Source organism: Paroedura picta, chromosome 4, assembly GCF_049243985.1.
Source record: "Paroedura picta isolate Pp20150507F chromosome 4, Ppicta_v3.0, whole genome shotgun sequence".
Taxonomy (NCBI): Eukaryota; Metazoa; Chordata; class Lepidosauria; order Squamata; family Gekkonidae; genus Paroedura; species Paroedura picta.
Genome location: NC_135372.1, coordinates 62,268,510 through 62,286,603, shown reverse-complemented (window position 1 = coordinate 62,286,603; position 18,094 = coordinate 62,268,510). Strand labels below are relative to the sequence as shown.

At 44.0% G+C, this 18,094-nt stretch overlaps 1 protein-coding gene across 1 annotated transcript in view; it reads left to right on the top strand.

Annotated features, from left to right (window-relative positions):
• LOC143835467 (calcium-activated chloride channel regulator 1-like) overlaps positions 1-17,244 on the top strand; it is a 45,729-nt gene extending 28,485 nt beyond the window's left edge. Inside the window, exons 10-14 of the mRNA XM_077333107.1 lie at positions 4,913-5,143; positions 6,680-6,950; positions 10,237-10,401; positions 13,637-13,879; positions 15,959-17,244. Coding sequence (XP_077189222.1) covers positions 4,913-5,143; positions 6,680-6,950; positions 10,237-10,401; positions 13,637-13,879; positions 15,959-16,533 — 1,485 coding nt within the window. The 3' untranslated portion in view covers positions 16,534-17,244. The remainder of the gene's footprint in view (positions 1-4,912; positions 5,144-6,679; positions 6,951-10,236; positions 10,402-13,636; positions 13,880-15,958) is intronic.
• Positions 17,245-18,094: the final 850 nt, after the last annotated feature.

Sequence of the window (18,094 nt, the reverse complement as noted above, 5' to 3'; positions counted from 1 at the left end):
TCCTGCCGCTTGGATATTTTCTCAAGCTGCTCACAAAGTGCAGCATCCACATCCTCTCGTTGGCCAGGCGGTCGGTAGCAGACACCAACCACCACACTGTTTGTTTTCCCCTCGCTTATTTTCACCCAGATGCTTTCCACTGTAGATATGCTCTCCTTCACTAGAATTTCCTGACAGGTAAGCCCTTTCCTCACATATAGTGCCACTCCTCCACCTCTTCGATCTATTCTGTTTTTTCTGAACAGTTCATATCCATCCACCATTACATTCCAGTCATGAGAATCATTCCACCAAGTTTCTGTGATGCCTACTAGATCATACCTTTCCATCAGCTTGAGAAGTTCCAGCTCTTCCTTTTTATTGCCCATGCTTCGGGCGTTAGTATAAAGACATCTGAATCCATACACTCCCTATGTTGAACGTCTCCTTCCCCTAGTGGCTTTAGTTTAAAGCTCTCCTGATGAATCTCCCCAGGTTCCTGCCAAACACATTCTTCCCAAGTTTCGATAAGTGCAGTCCATCAGGTGCTAGTAGGCCTTCCTAAAGAAAGCCTATCCCATGGTCCCAGAAACCAAACCTCTCTTGCCGGCACCAACTACGCAGCCAGTGATTCATCTCCATTATCTTCCTCTCCCGACACATTCCTCTTCCCTTGACAGACAAGATTGAAGAGAATACCACTTGTGCCCCCATTTGCTTGAGCTTCCTGCCCAGATCTTGATAGTCTTTTTTAATAGGAGCGATGATATTCAGGGACATATCATTCGTTCCCACATGGACCATCACAAATGGGTAGCGATCTGTAGATTTGAGGAGTTTGGGCAGCCGTTCTGAAACATCTTTAATTTTTGCCCCTGGCAAGCAACACACCTCTCGGGTTAGGGGGTCGGGCCCAGCCACATGGCAATCCATTCCTCTTAGCAGGGAGTCTCCAATAACCAGTACTCTCCTTTTTTTTTCCTTCTCAACTCCATTTCCTTCTGTCCCCGTGGCCTCTTCCCTTTCTTAGACTTTGTTTTGGGACCTCTTCCCTTGTTGACCCTTGCACCTCCTCTGCAAGGGCCTGAAATCTATTCTGGAGCTCCAAAGGCCCCGAGAACTGTCTCGCTCTTCGCCGTTGAGTCTTTTTCAGAACTGTCTGCAGAGGCTCCCTATTGTGGTCAATCTCCTTATCCTCTTCAGGACTGGTTGTATTCTCTTTATTCCGAGTTGCAGGGCTCTGGTCTATGAACTCCTCCCCTTTCTTACTTTGGGTCAGAGTAATAATTCTGTTTTCTAATCCCCTAATCTTTTCCTCCAAAAGTCTTACCAGTTTACACTTGGGGCAGCTGTAGTCCATCTTGTCTTCTGGGAGGAAGGCAATCATGTCACACTCACTGCAGATGATGGGATGAGTGTCCTGGAGGTCCATGTCTAGGCAGTGCAAGTACTGGTCAGCAGCAACTCTCCCCAGTAGCTCTCTCAACGTGCTCTCAGTTGTCTGAGCTCATCTGCAAGTTTTTAAAAATATCCTTTGATGCAATTAATGCGGCCCAGAGGACTTAGTTTCATTTAAAGAAACTAGGTGTTTATATACTACCCCTACAGTGATCCTAAGCTACAACTCCTCATAATGTGATATGATTAATAATGCAGTGAAATAAATAAAAAACAATCAGCATAATATAGCACATAAAAATGACACAGAAGGCAGTCCTTTGTTTGCAATACTGTATTATTATTACTAGCAAGAAAGCCCATTACAACCATGAATGCAATGGGCACTAGGACCCAGAGGACACCAGCAGGCACAGCTCTCTCTCTCTCCCCACTCCCATTCGCAGCAGGAGCCACAGGAGGTATTCAGGGCTGTTTGTAGCAGAGAATGAGAGGTCATCTCTCTCTCTCTCTCTCTTTCTCCCTTGCAGCAGGAGCCATAGCAGGTAATGAGGGCTGGTTTGTGGTTTGGCAGAGCTCTTTGTCTCTCTCTCTCTCTCACGCCTTGGCTCCTGCAGCATCTGGGAGCAAAGTGGCTAGCATCCAGGGAGGGAGGGCGGGAGCTGTAGGTGCAGGGTCAATCCCTGATTGGCCCTATTCCAACTCGGACAGCAGGACAATCTCCACCCCCAGGGCTGTTTCACAAATATTAAGAGGAACAATAGATAAGGATGAGCTCTTGGAGGAGATCAGGGCCCTGAGGGATCTAAAACAGTCCCACAGGGGCTCATTCCCCCAGGTGGAGGCCAGGACAAAGAAGGCTCTGGCCCTGGTTGAGGCCAAGAGGACATCTTTTGGGCTAGGGATCATTAGCCGGTTGGCGGTGGCAGAGTATAGAGCTCTGTGCCTGCATGTGTGTACCGACTGGTGCATCAGTGCCACTCCTTCCCTTCCTCACCACGGTGTTGGTTGCTTCAGGCACGAATGGCTAAAGCACCCAACCCTATTGTAGAGCTCTTTTGGGGGCATAAGCAGAGAGATGATCCATCAGGTACACAGTTTGGGAAAGTCCTCTAGCTTAGGGATTGATCTTAGGAAGGACAGGGACCACAGCGGTATACAATGTAATACAGCCCACAATCCAAAGCATCCATTTTCTCCAGGGTAACTGATCTCTGTACTCAAGATGAACTGTAATTCAAGGAGATCCCCGGGTCTCACCTGGAGACTGGTATCCCCAATGCAAATATACAGTGCTTCTGAGTGTATTGTTTATTACTGTTAAGTCTGATGTAGTGGCACTTACAACATAGCTTCTGTCATTACATTTAGGAGAAATTGTTTTGGGAATGTGGGAAACAGTTTCTTGTACTTCTCATCTTTAGCAAATAGTTCTAAAGCATCTAGTCTCCAAAGAAGCAATCCTAATACATCTTATCTTTAGACCGCTCCATGGGAGCGGTATAAATAAAAGGCTAAGGGCTGTGTGGGAGGTCTCGGTCTGGGATGGGGGGGGGCAATGATTGGCCCCTTGCCCCAGGACTGACAAGTGGAGGGCCCAATTGGCTAGTGCTTCATGCCAGACGATTAGGCCCTTCACTTGTCAGTCCGCCTCCCGATGTGCCCACCACCCAACCTGGCCCGCCTTCGGCTGCCAGCCACCATTTTGTGGTTGGCCACTGACAAGGCAGGTAGGCAGCTGCCCGCCCTAACCTCCTGTGTGGCCCTTGGAAGACGGGGGGGTTTGGCCCACCCACCGGACCCTTCGCCTCCCCCCCAACCTGCTTGCCAGCGCAGCCGCTTCGTTCCCGCGCTCCGCTGCCACTTTCCCGCCCTCCCTTCTCCCCCGCGCACTGTTCCCAGCCACTCCCTCGCCGCCACTTCCTATCTACATAGCTTTACAATGATGACACAGTGATCCTTTCCTACACTGAGGCTGACCTCAGATGAACCTTACAGGCACTCATAGAGTACTGTAAGAAAAAACATTTATCAATTAACATCTCAAAAATTAAAATCCTTGTATTCTCTAAGAAGTTTTAAAAAACACAGATGGCAGACTCCAGCAGGCCAGAATTTTAATTAAACAAAGATACAAAGCCCAATTGCACCCTACTATCACAGCAGGAAATTTACATAAAAACTTAACTCCTGCAAAATATCTGCACTTTTTGGATTACCCAAAATATCGTAGAGCATTCACTCTTGCTCAACTCAACACCCTTCCCTCAGCTCTTATGGAAGGAAAATATGCCCAACCTCCCGATGCTTTACACCAGGAGTAGTCAAACTGCGGCGTTCGCTGGCAGGGGCTCATGGGAATTGTAGTCCATGGACATCTGGAGGGCCACAGTTTGACTACCCTTGGTTTACACCTCTGTCCATGCCAGGCAGGAATGGTAGAAACTATAGAACATGTGCTCCTGATGATGTTGATGATGATGTTATCCATTCAGTGGTGTCTGACCCTCAGTGATTCTATAGGAAAGTCTTCGCCATGTGTCCCTGTCTCTGACTGCTTCTTTTAACTGGTTCATGGTCATCCCTGTATCGGCTTTGATCGTGTCGAGCCAGTGGATCCTTTGGTGACCATGTTTCCTTTTGCCACTGATCATGACGAGCATTAATGATTTTTCTGACGAGTTTGATCGCATGATGTGTCCAAAGTAAGTGAGCTTCAGGTGAAATATCTTCCCTTCTAGTGACATAGTTGGTTTGCTCCTCTCCGAAACTATCTGGTTGGTAACCTTGGCTGTCCATGGTATTTGCAGGTATTTGGCTGTCCATGGTATGTGCTCCTACAATATAGCTTTTAACAAGACATTCAAACCCAATATATAATACCAATAATGATCAGACATCAAGGCAAAACAAATAGCTATTATGTATCTATGCTCCTTGCTGATATACACAGGTATCACCTGCAATGTAGCAAGATTCTTTGCCATTGCCTGCTAAATAAGTCAGAAAATTTTGCCCTAATATGATTTGTTTTAAATATTGATAATATTTGAGTTTAATTTTAAACTGGTTAGTTATTCTGAATAATATCAAACCTTATTTTACTCTGTTAACCTGTATGATAAGCTGACCTTTGATCATGAATAAAGAACTTTGACTTTGACAAAATCGTACTTTCTCTCTAGTGCAGAAGATTGATCATGGTATCCCTTTGAGTAGTAGAGAACATAGCAGCTGATGTGCAGTGCTGTTATGGTGAAGCCACAATTACTCATGTCTTCTGTTAAATATTGTTGCCTTATACATAGCTTCATGTGAGAAGTTACAGGATCCCAGACCAGTGTGTGCTCATGGAGGTAGCAACATTTATACCTTTCAGAGCATTAAGTATTTGTCTTCCACAATGATCCATGGTGAAGAGACCTCCTAGGCTGCGTAATGACTTTTTACCCACAAAGAAATGAAATAAACCTTACCCTAAAAGTTTCTAAAACTTTTCATGTTATATCATAATACTTTACACATTTCTCAACAGCTTGAAAGCAAAGGTCAGAAAATTGAACCCTTACAGTGGCTGGATGGTATTGTATCCATTGACAGAACTGTGGGAAATGACACGTACTTCATAGTTACTTGGAGTGATAGCACGTACCCACCTGGAATATTCCTGGCTGATCCGACAGGGAAAAAGTACAATCAAACAGACTTTGTAATTGATAATACCAATCGCCATATGGCTCGACTCAAGATCAGTGGAACTGCAGAGGTAAAGCCTGGGCTTTTTTGAAATTTCACATTTTAAATATTTCAGTCTCATATTTCAGTTTATCAAATCCACAAGATGGATTTATGCACAGCAATTATGCACAGCCCTGGCCCGCCCCAGCCCCTGCAGGCACCCGCAGTATCCAGGAAGCTGCGGAAGTTCCTGCATTTCCATAACGTGGGCCTTCCGTGGCCCTGGGCCGGACCATGCCCACGCTGGCAGTGGGGGCTTGCATAATCAGAGATTTTCTCCAATGCCCTGCCACTGCCAGCGCGGGCATTCTGGCCCGTGCATAATGGGTAAATGACACAAATAAAAATAAGCCATACAGATCAAAACTAGCCAAAAGTGCAAATAGCAACAGAAACCGAACCATCATATAGATCAAAGACAGAACGAGAACTCCATCTCTCTCTGGGTATCTCAAAAAGGGAAACCAACTTCTGTTGGGATAAAGTTGCTTGGTTTCTCTCTGCAGCCCTACAAAGATAGTAAAAAAACAATGTGCTTATTTAAGAAACTAGGCAGACCTACTTTGTGGAGCAAATGAAAAAGCAACTTTCCCAACAAAGTTTTCTGCAGCTAAAATGACATTCTAGTTCAGGCTTTCTCAACCAGGGTTTCATGAAACCCTGGGGTTTCTTGAAGGCCCTGGAAGGGTTTCCTAAATGGATGGGAGTTAATTAATTGTATAAAAGGTAAAGGTAAAGGTATTCCCTGTGCAAGCACTGGGTCATGTCTGACCCTTGGGGTGACGCCCTCTACCGTTTTCATGGCAGACTCAAAATGGAGTGGTTTGCCAGTGCCTTCCCCAGTCATTACCATTTACCCTGGCAAATGCTGGCAGGGGCTCATGGGAATTGTAGTCCATGGACATCTGGAGGACCACAGGTTGATTACCCCTGCCCCAGCAAGCTGGGTACTCATTTTACCAACCTCAGAAGGATGTATAGATAACATTAAAACTTTTATTGGACGGTATGACTGAATATGACCATGTCAACTTGCCCCCCCCATCTCCCAAAATGGCCAATGATGGGCCTGGAAGGGGTGAGAAGGGGAGGGGCCCCGTGTACACAGCTGTGCTTCCCAACCATTTCTGCACAATCGTGCCACTTCTGGGGTTTCTCAAAGCCTGAAGAATGTTTCAGGGGTTTCCCAATGGTAAAAAAGTTGAGAAAAGCTGTTCTAGATTATGCATGTAGGGAGTGGCAGCTCCACCAAGTGTGCCTCTGAGATTCCATTAAGGTCATTTGCAGTGCAATCCTAAATTGCAACCTTCCACCTCAATTGAGTTCAATTGACTTAGAAGGCCATAACTCTATTTAGGGTGACATTAGTAGCATCCAGAATCCTGGCTGAAGCAGTCTGTAACAGTTTGGATTCCTCTTTCCCCTAAACTGGGGATATGCACTAAAGCTGTTCATGAGTTAGATTTCAGAATCAGAAGTGCAATCAAAGCAGCTGTCTGGAACAGAATTTATAAAAATTGTGCCTATGAGATTGACTATGTGATTGTAAAACTTTGATTTGCAGGCAGGAGACTGGATTTATAAAATTCACAATACACATTCAGGAGCTCAAGTCCTATCGATGACAGTTACCACCCGAGCCGCATCTATGACTGTGCCTCCAGTGATTGTGAAGTCCTATTTGAACAAAGATAACAATAACTACCCTAATCCAATGATCATTTATGCTGAAGTGAGTCAGGGGTTTTTGCCTGTTATTGGTGCAAATGTCACAGCCATTGTTGAACCAGTAACTGGAACTGCTGTAGAGCTAGAACTTTATGACACTGGTTCAGGTGAGTGCACCTTAAAATATTCATTATATCATACCCTTTAGAATGTTGCTTTATGCATTTGCATTGTTTATTATATATAATCTTTTAAGACTTTTTTGTCATCTAATTTTGCTAATCCTGTTACATTGCCTTTATGCTGGCTGATTGAATTGTCTTGATATTTTCCATTCCACATTGAGAAAGGTGGGCTATGAACAAAATAAGTAAATGAATATGATGCTGCTTTATATTACTTATTGGTATTCCATGTAATGTAAAAACATGATTTTCCATTACAGGAACAAGTTCTTTTTTGTTGTTGTTGTTATTGGATTTCTAGCCTGCCACTCCTGAAAGGCTCGTGGAAGGTCACAACACAAATAATCCCCAATAAAAATCCCTCTAATACAATAAAATAGTTTGGAAAACCCGAACACAAGTGGCGGGGGAACATACACAACCTACCACAACCTGCCCACAGCCCAGAGGGCAAAGGGGTCATTAATCATTTTACTACAGAATCACAGAATCATAGAGTTGGAATGGGCCATACAGGCCATCTAGTCCAACCCCCTGCTCAACGCAGGATCAGCCCAAAGCATCCTAAAGCTTCCAAGAAAAGTGAGGCCTCCAGAACTGCACACAGTACTCCAGGTGTGGTCTGACCAGTGCCATATACAGCAAGACTATGACAATTTGTGATTTTGATGTGATTCCCCTGTTGATACAGCCCAAAATGGCATTTGACTTTTTTACCGCTGCATCACACTGCCTACTCATGTTTAGTTTACAATCCACAAGTACCCCAAGGTCTCGTTCACCCAACAGTGGGCCTATTGCATCCTTTACGTTTGCTCCTCACATAACTGAAAAATCTTTTCTTGTTATAATGAGCTTCCCTGGCCAATCTTAGCTCACTCTCAGCTTTAGCCTTTCTGATGATTGATCTACAGTGCCTAGTAACCTGAAGGTACTCTACTTTAAAGCTCTGTTCTTCCCTCCATTTCCTGAACATTTCCCTTTTCTTTCTTAGTTCTTCTTGAAGTTCTCTGTTCATCCAAATAGGCTTCTTAGAGCTCCTGCAGTGTTTTTGTCTTTCTGGGATAGTTATGGATTTAGCATGCAATAGCTCTTGTTTGAGTAGCGCCCACCCTTCACATGCTCCCCTCCCTTCCAGCATTCTCGTCCATGGTATGACACTCATCATGTCTCTGAGTTTATTAAAGTTTGCCCTACGAAAATCCAACATCCGCGTCTGGCTACAAGCTTCCTTGCTCCCCCCCCATCTCAAAAGGAATTCTATGAGGACATGGTCACTTCCCCCCCACTTCCTTCACCCCATCCACCAACTCTTTCCTGTTGGTCAGTTTCACTGCCAGTTTCACTGCCAACAGTTTTACTGTTGGTCAGTTTCACTACATTTCACTGCCAAGAATAGTTTTTTTTGGGGGGGGTCCAGCTCTTCCTTAGGGTGCTGGCCTCAACCATAAACCTGGTGGAAGCGCTCCATCTTTCAGGTCCTGCAGAAAGCTGAAAGCTCCCACAGGGCCCGTAGCTCTTCCGGGAGCTCATTCCACCAGACAGGGGCCAGGACCGAAAAGGCCCTGGCCCAGATGGAGGCCAGAAATGCTTCCATGGGGCCGGGTACAACCAACAGATTTGAATCCGCAGAGCGTAAAACCCTGTGGGGAGCATAGGGCAAGAGGCGGTCCCTCAAGTATGTGGGTTCTAGACCGTGGAGGGCCTTAAAGGTTAATACCAAAACCCTGAACTTGTTCTGGGCAGTAATCGGTAGCCTCAGCACAGGCTGGATGTGGGCCCTCCAAGGTGTTCCTGTGAGGACCCTAGCTGCTGCATTTTGCACCAACTGTAATCTCCGGATCAGATTCAAGGGCAGGCCCGCGTAGAGTGTGTTACAGAAATCTATTCTGGAGGTCACCATTGCATGGATCACTGTGGCTAGGTGTTTGAATGACAGGTAGGGCGCTAGTAGCCGGGCCTGGTGCAGATGGAAAAATGCCTGGCCAGCTTTTTGACCTGAGCCTCCAAAGTTAATGAGGCATCCAAGGTCACCCCCAGATTCCTGGCTTGAGACACGATGACCAGTCGCGTCCCTGCCAAGATGGGTAAGCACACTTCCTGGGCTGCCCCCCTACCACCCATGCTATCAGTTCATGGTCAACCACATCAAATGCAGCCTACAGATCTAAGAGAACCAACACCACCTTGATCCAGCTGGCGACAAAGGTGATTCACTCTCCCCGTTCTGATAGCACAAGCATGGAAACTGAAGACTAAATCTGGTTCCTCTCTTCTTTGTTTTTTTTTTTTTTTACTACAAATCAGTATTCCCAAAACATGATTTCAAGGGAAGTACTTCATTTAGCACTTCATTCCATTCCTTTAATTTATTGGTAAGCTACTTCAGACAAAGATGAGTGTAAAAAGGGCACCTTCATTTTATGGACTGAGCTCCTCGAAGAAAGGAAGATGGGAAAGGAAACCAGGATTACATGTTTTGAGGAGGAAAATTACCTGAGCTTAGCTTTTGTACTGAAAACCCTGGGCTAAATTCTTATGCTTAGAGCTAACCTGCTGTTGAATTCTTGCAAAGCAGTAGTTAGGGTGTTGCAGGAAGACAAAACAAAATTTTCCGTTCTTAATTTCTCTCCCTCTTATCCATCATTTTTTTCATCCATGTTCTTCCCTTATTTTTCACTACTTGGTCTCAAGACCTTCTCATCTGTACCCTGCTTGGTGACAGAATATATTTAAGAGTAGTATAGTAGCAAACCTTTGCTAATATTATCAACAAAAGGCACTAGGTTTGCTGGGCATTGTACATTATACCAGTTCTGCTGGACTTCTGACCCTTCCCTTGCTTGGACTGTGATTGTGTGCTTGACATAGGCCTGTTGAACTGGCACTGCCACAATGGCAATGGGTTCTGCTGGGCACCCTGTGATTGCACTGGTACTGCTGGGCTTGAAAAAAATGCCCCCTTCAGTTTCTACAGCACAGATTCCCTATTTGACTTCAGTCCTTTGGAAACAATGGAGAATGGTGGTACCTTCTTTGAGGGGTAGTATGTTTCTTAATATCTAGTCTGGTGAAGTTTGCAATCGCTATTTGGTGATGTTTTGGTGATAATGTCTACCACATATGATGTTTTAGTGATAATGTCTACCAAAATTACACATTTCCAGGATTTAATGTTATCTATGAAAAATATAAGCAGATGACATGGATTTATTATAGTATAATTATAATCAGCAGTAAGATTTTTGTATTAATCTACTATATTAAGGTGCTGATATTTTGAAGCACGATGGAATCTACTCAAGATATTTTACATCTTTCAATGGAGATGGAAGATACAACATAAAAATACGTGTCCAGGGGAAAGACGAGACTGTCAGACGTGTCCGGGGATATAGTCAAGCTCTGTACATGCCAGGATATGTAGAAAATGGTAAATATTCATTATGAAATAATATGGCTGTCTATGTAAAATATAAAGGAATGGGTATGTCTTTTCATAACAATACTAGAAACATGAAATGCATGTCTCTGCGGAGACATAAACTTCTTACTGGTCATGTTGTCAAATTCTAAAACCATGGGTATTACAAAGTATGGAATAATGTGGAGTACTGATTTGGTGAGAAGAACATATGTGATTAGACTTGCTCCAAAGAAAGCTTTTCATGTGGACATATCACACCTACTCCTTCTGTCTCTATTTTTTTTACTGTTGATATAGTGTTATGAGCCCACATGCTTCTTTCACTGTTGCCCCTTAGAAAAAGAAGAGATGGATTTTTGTACCCTGCTGTTTAATACCAAAAGAAGTCACAAAGTGGTTTACAAACACCTTTTCCCTTCATCTTCCTACAGTCACCCAGCAGGCCTCAGGTGTCTCTAAGCAGTTTAAAAGCACCTTCCCTTCCTCTCCCCATAACAGTCACCCTCTGAGATCAATATCAGGAGAGAGAAAATTGCTAAAGTTGCCCTCCCTCTCTTCACAAAATATCATATGTGGGATCCAGACCTTATGGATGGGGGAGAGAATAAAAATAACAGCACAAAAAAGACAGAGTATGAAAATAAAATACTGGCTAATGAACAAATTGCTCAAACTAGAGAATAATGGCAAAATGAAGAAAGAAACAGGCTACCTATTTATTAGCAGCAGCTGAGACTGCAATCCTAAGGACACTTTCTGGGAGTTAGTTCCATTAAATTATACGGGACCTGTTTAGGATTTCTCCTTAAAATATCATACAATAATTCGCATAAGTTATTCAACAGGCAGGACTTGAAATACAAAGGCCAGAGTGAGAAAAGATGCTTCAGGGGATGCTGGAAAAGCACAAATATCTTAAATTTGTAGCTTTTGTACACTGAAGACCAGAAAATGTTCAAAAATTAATTGTATTACTTGGTGATGGAAGCAGGACAGATTTCAAGATGAACTCAAGACACACAGAATGAAGGCAATTGAGTCTCTCCCTAGAAAGTAAAAAACAACACAATTGTTTCCCCAAAAAAAGAGATGAAGCATAATAGCATTTTTGAAGACATTTGAAAGCAATAAAATTTTTAATTTAATCTCACTAAGATGAACAGATATACAAAAGAGAGCAATAATTCCAGCAGCGGGTGAAACAGATGAATGGAAGAGTTTACAGCAGATATTAAGACTAAAAGCAGGAATACCTGGCAGATGTATGCTGCAATAATTGATTCTAGAAATGATGTGACAAAACATTCATTTTTACATCATCATCCATTAAAAATCAGAGAATGTTATCCTTATCCATTGGTCCTCTTAATATTATGAAACTGGCCGGGAAGTGGAATTGTCTAGGGTGTCCGAGCTCAGATACAGGCCAATCAGGGCCCTGATTGGGCTGGCCCCTACAGCTCCCGCCCTCCTGGCCAGCCGCTCACCCTCTGCCTGCAGATGCAGCTGGCTCTGGGATGCCGCACATCCGCCACAGTCCCTGGGCAGCTGCGGGGACACAGTGGCTGGCTGCAGCGTGGATGAGGTGCCACCTACGCCACTGCCCCTGGAAAGAACTGCCCAGCACAAGCCCACAGAGCTCAAGGTGGTGGCAGCGCCCTGCATGCTGTGGTTGCTAGTGCTCCCGTACAGCTGCAGAAGTAGAGTGTGGTGGCCACCTGCTGCCTACAAGGATGCCTGCCCATCCCTGGGCGTCACCAAGCAGGAGGTGGTGGCCGCACCCACATCACCACTGCCAGTGTGCCATTACCACTCCCCGCCCCGAACCCAACATTCATGGTCCAGGCGGTGATGGTGGCGCTGAGCAACCTGCGGCTGCTAGGGCCACCCGCAGAGGCTCGCCATCACAGCTGCATGCCATGCACCCCAACTGCTGCCCCCACGCTCCCACACACCACTACTGCCAATGGCAAGGGTCTGGCAGCCCTGCCGAAGACTACAGGGTAAGGCCGAAGCCGCCCGCGGCCTCCAGCACCTACCAACATCTGCCCCACCATCTTCGCTCTCGGTGATGGCTAACGTGGCTCCAGGCCTCTCCATGCCTCCCGCGCTCTGCCCCTCATCCACCCTTTACACCGCTAGGGCCCGCTGCATCTAAGACTGCAGATTTGCAGGGTCATACAGAAAACAGTTTACTGAATAATAATTTTTAATTGATGACTTGATATTAATAAACAAATAGCGTCAAGCAACTGGATATAAGATGAAGAATAGCAGTGAGAAATAGAACAGAGAGATACTATCCATAGTGTTTTTATAAAATATAGAGCTAGTGTGGTGTAGGGATTAGAGTTGCAGGACTGGTATCTTGCAGGCCAAGGTTCCACATGTAGGCCAATCATAATCATCCTAACCTAGTACCTCATTTTGTCATTATACGAATATGATGCAGGATGGGAGGAGAATACTGCTTACTGTCCTGAGCTTCTTGGACAAATACCAGGATGTTGAAAAATATAACTAAATAAACAAAAACAGGAGATGAGAACCAAGGAAAGGAATATACAACAGGAGAATTATAATGCCAGTTGGTGTAGTTGTTAGGAATGTGGACTTCTAATCTGGCATGCCGGGTTCGATTCTGCACTCCCCCACATGCAGCCAGCTGGGTGACCTTGGGCTCGCCACGGCACTGATAAAATTGTTCTGACCAAACAGTGATATCAGGGCTCCCTCAGCCTCACTTACATCACAGGGTGCCTGTTGTGGGGAGAGGACTACTTCCCCCCCTGAAAAACATGCCTCCAAGCGGGGGGGGGGGGGTCGTCCTATACGCCGGGTGCACTTCAGTTGGGATAGACATAGCTGCCCATAGTGGCCCATAGTACTGTAATGTAATGTAACAAACTCTATATTTTGAGTGGAAATATTGGAGGGTCGTCTTATACGCCCAGTCATCTTATACGCTGGCAAATACGGTAACTATAATTATTAACTATAAGCCACTTTGAGCCTCCTTCGGGTAGAGAAAAGCAGCATATAAGAACCAACTATTCTCCTCCCTCCTCCCTCCTCTTCTCCTCCTCCTCCTCCTCCTTCAGGGAAACAATTAGAATTTTTGTGTCATATTACATTTAGAGACCTTGTTTACAAAAGCAAATAAAGGTTATCAAATTAAAGAGATTATTTAGAAACTTCTTGTGACATACCAAAACACATCTCTCTTGGCCTTTTTTGATAGGTGTAGTAAAAATGAACACACCAAGACCTGAAGTCAGTGAGGATGACATCCAAACAAATCTTGGAAATTTCAGCAGAGTTGCATCAGGAGGTTCCTTTATACTGGCAGGAGCACCTCCAAGCAGTTCAAGTCCTACAGATGTCTTTCCACCCTGTGCAATCACTGACCTTGAAGCACTGTTAGAAGATGATGAATTCTTTTTGTCCTGGACAGCTCCTGGGAATGACTATGATATTGGAAAAGGTATGAATTTTTACTTTAAGTAGTGGGCTCTGGTAAATTGCCAAAAACATCCCTAAAGGGCCTGATAAATTAATCTACTTGGATCCTGACTTTCCCATTCCTGTTTGTCCATCCCCTGAATGAATCCAGGAAAGGAGGCAGGCATGTCCATCCTGATATTGGTTGAATCAATGAGTTTTCTGGTGAAAAAGGAAGGAGGGCATCCTCTTTGATCACCAAAAACAAGACAGGAATCCTAATACTTTTATGTAGAAATCCACATGGGATAGGGCCTGTAGAGGAATGGGATGAGATCAAGTTAAAAAGCCGATTGGATCTAACCTGTTAAAATACTGTGTCACCTCATACTCTGCACAAGCTTCTCCTGCAACACATGACAATTTCTCCTGGTTGGCTGTACCCTGACTGTTCGGCAGTTGGGTCTTTCTCTTTTTGGTGGCCAACAGCCTGCCCCCCAGCTGTTTCTCAGTAAGTCAAGCCACTGTTGCACTCTGGTAAAGGCAGGGCAGGAAAGTATTGCATCTGATAACATGATGTCAAAGCACAGCATTGCCTAGACTGTGGGGAGCCTGGGATGATAATCTCTGTTTGCCTTGCCCTGTTAATTGCTGGTTCATCACTGCAGCTTTCATTTTTATTTCATATCTTTATTACGGTCATAGACCAGCAAAATCAAAACATTTCACAGTGACACAAATAATATGGCTAAAACATGGTTTTACTCATAAAATAGCATTATGTTAAACATCACTGCAGCTTTTGTACACACATACAAATTTAAACCTAGAGGGGAATCCCAGATTTGTTTTCTTTCTTTTCTAGACAAAGGATATGCACATCATTCTGCTGGTCTCAGCACTCTATTTTCCCATGGCACTCCTTTGTCTCTGGAAATTCATGCCATCTCAGCTTAGATGAGATGATGTGTCTACTAAGGACCTACTTTGCATTGGTCATTCAGTGTCCAAGAAGGGCATGTGTACAATCTCACAGAGGCCATCAGTGACATTTGTGCAGATTGCCTCCATAAGGCATTCTTGAATTTTTGCAAAAATTGATTTATTGATTGAACAAAGATTGAGCAAGCAAACCAAATACATTGCCAAGACTGGCTTACAAAGTTACAAACTGGCTTATATCACAGTCCTCACACCTGCCCCCCCAGAAGCCAGGTTCAGCCAGGAGAACTTTAAAGACACAACATGGTACTGTGAGAATAAACAGGTGCACTTATCTAAGTTGTCTGCTGTAAACATTCACAAGACAAATGTGAGGAGGAGGAGGATAGATGGCAAGGCAACCAAATGGTAGAGCAATCAAACAGAGAAAGGGGCATCATAAATAAACACAGCTACAACTACATTCCTTCCTAAATGTAGCCTAAATGTTCTGCCTAAATATATGGCAGAAAAAAACACTTCTGACAGTATACTTGTGGATTAGCTCACACTATCAACCTCTTTCCTGGACTCACAAATGTTCAGGGTCCTTAACTTAGCTTGGTTCTCTTTTCCAGGGCCCAGTTGTTTTCCCCACCACATTCCTGCATGGTATTTGGATTGAGAAATTTGTAGATCAGGCCTTGTTCCTCTATTAGCATCTTTGAATGAATATCAGTATATCAATCTAAACAAATGTTGGGAACATAGTCCTTCTAGGTTCACATTTTTCTCCTTTAGCAAGTGAGCTTGTTAGTTTCCCAGGGTGGGATTGTACAGAAACCATACCAATGAAGATAGGTTTGTACTTACTGCAACTGCTGTTCATCAAATGGTCTTCTATGCAGATACACATCTCCCTCTTTGAATTCTCTGGAACCTTAGCCTCTTGAGGTATCCAATGGTGGTACAGAGAGAACAGAGGGAGAAGCAGCCTTCTTCTACTTGTCATGATTTCAGCAGGACATCACCAAGGGGAAGAGCGGCACTTCTAGATAGCTCTGGACTTCTTTTTTCCTGTGAAATATTCCCTGAGTGCAGGATGCTTGAAATCCACTGATAGGGACTGTTATCATTTAGTTAAACTGTCTTAAAATATAGATTTATAATGCCTATGTGTCATTTATATTTTCTTTTGCAGCAGAAAGATATGAAATAAAAATGAGTAAAAATCAGTTGGAATTAAGGAACGATACCTTTCATACAGCCACTTCTGTGAACACATCTGGTCTGACAACTGATTTTGCAGGAGTCACACAATCCTTTCAATTTAAGCCTGAAAATTTCACAAAAGAAAATGGCACCATTTTCTATTTTGCAATTCGTGCCATAGATAACAGCAGCAATGTTGGAGATGTATCCAATATTGCAAGAACTGTTGTACTGGTTTCCCCATTTCCTACAACCTTACCTACTACAGCCAGCATTTACACTACAGCCTCTGATACAAACAGTACTTATACCACAACCTCCAATATGGAAAGCACCTCTCTTACTTCTACAGCCTCTGGTACAAGCAGTACTTATACCACAACCTCCAATATGGAAAGCACCACTCTTACTTCTTCTAATAAAGAAAACAATGACATTTTAAATACAACTACCTTTATAGTGATCATAGTATGTGCATCTGTAATTATTATTTCCGTTATTATAAGCATAACAATTTGTGTTGTAAAAAACCGAAGACCTAGAAAACCTGCATCAGCAATGTAATAACTTTTAAGAGATGGAAATTCTGTGCAGGATCCTGCCACCCCTGTGTAGAAAGCCCGTGATATTTTCTCATGGTCCCCTCCCCTGCTGCAGCTCTCTTGGATCCCTGGAATGATCACTCCTGGGGTTCACTCCCAGGGCTGCAGGATCCACACAAAGAAACAATTGTGTTGGTTGGCAGGCTGCAGTGAGGAGGAACAAGATGATGAATCTGCCTCCTCCCCTTTGCAGAGCTCTGCATGAGGAAGAGGCAGGAGAAGCAATTTCCTCAACTCCTTGAGTCACTGACTCCACCCTTGCCAAGCCACATGGCTGTGCAGACCTGTGAGCCCTGTGACTGATTGCTGCAGGGGCTAGGAAGAGCTGCACCAGCAGACAGGGATGCAGAACTACACCTAAATCATGCAGTGAAGTTCTAACTAAAGGTGCAAAGAGAGATTTACATTCTGTTGATTTAGTATCTATATGTTAATCCTATCTTTCTCTGTGTCCTGTCATGATAAAAGATTCTAAATAGTAAAACATATGTGCACAGACTGTAGAACATTTTCACTGGCAGAAGGGGCACCTGATTTTTTATTTCTTCCCTCCTGATTCTCCCATGCTGTTCCTGAGAGCCTCCCTCCCCCCGCCCCGCTCTCATCCTGCAAATACTTGATCATATATGTATTTTCTTCTTACACACTTGTAAATAAAGAATCAATATGTGCACTGCATGTTTAGAAATTGTGTCTTACTTCCAGGTTGTTTTTTTCTGAAACCTGCGCACACCACCCATGCAAAAACAAGATCTGTAAGTGTAAGGGACAACTTGAGAGCTCTGACATTACTGTTATGGATGTATACAGAAATTTCATATGGGTTCAGCTCATTTTTTCCACTTAAACTGTTTTTGGGGTATTTAATATTGTTTTCATGTTCAGTGTTACTGTATCTGGTTGACAATTTGTTCTGGTTTAATGGGATGCACCTTTCTACCTGTAACTTTATTGTGTCCTAGCCTGCTGGGGTGAAATTCTCAGAAACAGCCATGCTGATAAAGATTAGCCTTGTTTATCTGTAGCAGCAGAAAGGAACAAGAGTCTTGCTCTTCTCAGCCATGCTAACCCTGTAATCCAAATTTCAGACATATATTAAATGGTGCTACTGGGCGCTGGCTGTCAGGGTCTGCGGATGCAGATATGGCTTCTTTAGTAAGGTCTATGCCACTGCCTCCTGCAAACTCTCCAGGTATTTACCTGGTGTTAGGGACAGATTAATTCCTGAAGACGTTCCCTCATCCTTTCCATGAAGGGTAGGGGTCTAGGGGGCAAATGGTCAGTTTCACTGTTGCAATCACTCCATCCACAACAAGTTGGAAAAGTCTCTGGAAGACTTCAGGGTCATCCACAAAGATGGCCAAGTGGCCTCTAGTTCCCTCACTGTATCAATAATTGAAGGGAGGTTGTGGCAGAGCCCCAAAATATTATCTGCAAAGAATTTTGCAGATAATGTTCAAGAGTGCATTTTGATTCCCTATCTTCCAGGGCAGTGATTGAATTATCTTAAATAACTGTGCCAG